At 43.2% G+C, this 3,717-nt stretch overlaps 1 protein-coding gene across 1 annotated transcript; it reads left to right on the top strand.

The window, feature by feature from the left end:
- Window positions 1-2,421: 2,421 nt before the first annotated feature.
- Window positions 2,422-3,096, top strand: LOC115756146 (pollen receptor-like kinase 4). Its single transcript, XM_030695831.1, has one exon. It carries the CDS (start codon window positions 2,422-2,424, stop codon window positions 3,094-3,096), a length of 675 nt encoding a protein of 224 aa, XP_030551691.1.
- Window positions 3,097-3,717: the final 621 nt, after the last annotated feature.

Raw genomic sequence — 3,717 nt, 5'->3', positions numbered from 1 at the left:
CCTTATTTATAATGAGGGGATAGGTTTCAATTTCTATAAATAGAGGTCAAGTCCCTCCTCTAAACCCTAATGTCCACATAGCCTCACATAAAGGGTCGTCGGGAGCGATACGTGAGGGGCGTCTCATTAAAGCCAGTGATAAAGGGAGTTCATAGAGAAGAAGTTCTTGAGCATCGGATTGTCGCAATTCCGCATCAAGAAAGATGGATCCGAAAAAAAGATGCGTTAATTCTTCTATCTTATGTATATGTGATTGGTGTATTTAAACGTGATTATCTAGGGTCGTTGCATCAAAGGTATTAATCACAGCTTACACCGATCGGCGCAAGTGAGGACGACGTGTATTTTTTAGAGGATTATCGACAAGAGAAAATCCTCTCCAGCGAAGATGGAAGCATCTTCCACCAGGAAATCGGAAGCTACGAATACATGGGACCTCAGGTCAACGAAGAGTCCAAACAGCTACGCCATCACTGGCACTCGCAAGCTCATTTACCTCCGCCGTAAAAAACAAGCCCGGTCGAAAACCTGACGAAATGGTTTCCTCATACGATGGCTTCAGGACGATCAAGAAAGCAACAAAACTTCCACATTCGCAAGAAAATGACAGCTGCAAAGAAGGGAGCAATAAAAATAAAACCCCCACGTTCACTTTGGTTGGTTTTCTAGCAGATCTCCAAAAGAAGATATACAGAAAATTGAGGAATATACTTTTTCCTCTAAAACTCATTGTGTTAACACATGAAAATTTGATTAGTGTACAACTATGTGGGGTCTAAAGAAGCACGTGAAGGATTCACCAAGTGCGAGAATGTTGGGATGCGGTTCATGCTCCCCATCGATCGAAAAGCCGCATCACTTCTATAGTTTGAGTATATATTTTATTGGTAGTTTGAGCTTATATTCATGAATACCACTCTTATATATAATATTTTTCTCTTGTAATTGAGAGTTCTAACAAGAAGTGGAATGAACTAATTATAGTGGAATCATCTGCTAAATGTAGCTTTAATTTAAGAGTTAATCAAGATAAAACTTATTTCTTGATTGCTCTTTCTCGCCTTTACTCTATATTCGTACTGATTGTATACCTAATCCTAATCGATCGAAGCTATCTAGCCATAACTTTTCACAAGATAATACATGAAGCAAGGCTTCAAGTCAAACCCGGCTAAACTTATGAAAATTCTGAACTTAATGTGTCAAGCGGCTTAACAAATTATAACCCAATTAGATAAAAGTTTTGATGGCTTGGGGCTCTTCACTCCACGGACTGCCAAATTCGAATCGCCATTGCGTCGCTCCTAGACATACCCGTTGCCAAGGGTAGGAGTCCTTTATGTTCCCATCGAAGGATCTACCGGTCCCAATCAACGTGACTCAGGGCGGCTCGTATTTTTTTTTTTTTTTATGTGGATTATCGAAAAGAGAAAATCCTCTCCGGCGATGATGGGAGCATCTTCCACCAGGAAATCGGACGCTACAAACACATGGACCCCTGATCAACGAAGAGTCCAAACAGTTGCGCCATGACTGGCAATCGCAAAGCTCATTTCACCTCCGCCGTCAAAAACAAGCTCGGTCGAAAACCTAGCGACATGGTTTCCGTACACGTTCCTCCAGGACGATGAAGAAAGCAACGAAACTCCCGCATTCACAAGAATATAACAGCTGCAAAGAAGGAAGCAATAAAAATAAAGGATTAATACCACAAAGAACTTCAAACCGGTATATCATAATAAACTTATTTCAAATTAATTTTCTTAACCATCAAAAATCCAAAACTGTACACCTACAATAAATTCACCTTACGTTAATTTTTGTTATATTTTACCATCAAATTGCCGAGTTAGATAAAATATGACAGTTGATAGCTCTACCGGTTTGGGATTTTTACCTTGCGTTTATCACAGAAGTATTAATTTGGGGTTCTTCGTGGCGTTAACCCCATTTAATTAAAACTAACAAAAGGTAAATTTATCAGATATGTACCAGTTTGAATTTTTGAAGGATAAAAAATTAGTTTGAGATAAATTTGTTACAAGTGTATCGGTTTGGAGTTTTTTACGATAAAAAAAATTAGTTTCGCATAACTGTACGGATTTAAGAATTTCTTTGTGGTGAAAATTTTAGTTTAGGATAAGTTTATTATAAATATGTCAGTTGGAATTTTTTGTCGTATTAACGCTAAAATAAGACCATACACAAAACATAGATAAAAATATGAAGAAAATGTGGATTATCAAGACTCGGCCGGCCAAGAACAGCTAAGCTGCTCTCATTGTTGGCAAACAATATCGTCAGTCTCACCCTTCCATTTGTCCCCTTCCATCTGCTCTTCACGTCTTTAGCCCTCTCCCCCTTCACCCCTACCTTCTCTTCTCCATCCCTCATCGTCGGCCATTCTCTCCCTTCATGACCATGGAGCGCAGGAAACTCCATCGGCTCGTGGCCGCGGCCGCCCTCGCGCTCCTTGTCCTGGCCGCCCGTGACCTCATCACCTGCAGTGCCGGCGAGACCCAGACCCTGATCAAGTTCAAGGGCTCCCTCTCCAACGCCACCGCGCTGAGCAACTGGGACAGCAACTCCGCCTCCCCGTGCCGCTGGACCGGCGTGTGGTGCCTCAACGGCAGCGTGTGGCAGCTCAAGCTCGACGGGATGGGCCTCGGCGGGATGCTCGACATGGAATCGCTTGCCGAGCTGCCCCTCCTCCGCATCCTGAGCATCAGGGGCAACAGGTTCGAGGGGCCGATGCCGGAGGTGAAGAAGGTGGCAGCGCTCAAGGCGGTGTCGATGTCGAGCAACTGGTTCTCGGGGGAGATCCCGGACGACTGGTTCGAGGGGATGGAGGCGCTGAAGATGGTGTACCTGGACAGGAACGGGTTCACGGGGCCGGTGCCGACGTCACTGGCGAATCTGCCGAGGCTAGTGAACCTGAGCCTGGAGGGGAACCAGATGGGAGGGAAGATACCGGACTTCCGGCAGATGGAACTGCGGATGGTGGACTTGGCCAACAACCAGTTCGAGGGGAAGATACCTTCGGGGCTAAGGAACATGAACTCCTCCTACTTCCAAGGTGATCGTTACTTTTATTAGTTTCTACGACTTCCATGGCATGGCACCATCAACTCTTAAGCACCCAATAAAAATCCGTCACGTCATTTAGTAAACTCATTTAGCATATAAATCGTACTATCTCTCGTATTATGTAATTTTAATTCATGAGTAAACGGTATAAAATGGGTGACGCCCAAGCAACATCACTGTTGATTAGGGCATCAGAGATTTTCAGCTTAGGAACTAGAGTTCTCCCATTTGAATGACACTAATTTTACACAAATTATTATGTGTCCGAGTTACTCGCACAGTTCAAACGTGCATCGTGAGGCTTGCAGGATATTCTATAAGTCTCCAAATAGCCAGATTTCCATCCCATGACCCTGGATTATCCGAAAGGAAAAATCTTTAGTACTGTTAGTGATTGCTTTCGTCTTAACGATAGACAAATATACAAGTTCTAAACTATTTGTGCTGCATATAACGATTGCGTAAATTATTGTTTGTCTTCCAAATTGTCACCAGTCGAGCTAAAGCGGCTTGTCTAGGTCAATTGTCTAACATCAATTTTCCACAAGTAGTACATGCGATGCAGGTCGTTCAACATATACATATGATAGTTCATTGACAAAGTCGCCTATTCCCTTAACAAAGCGGCAT

The sequence above is a fragment of the Rhodamnia argentea genome, chromosome 4 (genome assembly GCF_020921035.1).
Source record: "Rhodamnia argentea isolate NSW1041297 chromosome 4, ASM2092103v1, whole genome shotgun sequence".
Lineage (NCBI taxonomy): Eukaryota > Viridiplantae > Streptophyta > Magnoliopsida > Myrtales > Myrtaceae > Rhodamnia > Rhodamnia argentea.
This window is presented reverse-complemented; position numbering and strand designations above follow the sequence as displayed.

Excerpts from the sequence above, each read along its gene's own strand:
- LOC115756146 (XM_030695831.1), top strand. The coding sequence starts at position 2,422 with ATGGAGCGCAGGAAACTCCATCGGCTCGTGGCCGCGGCCGCCCTCGCG.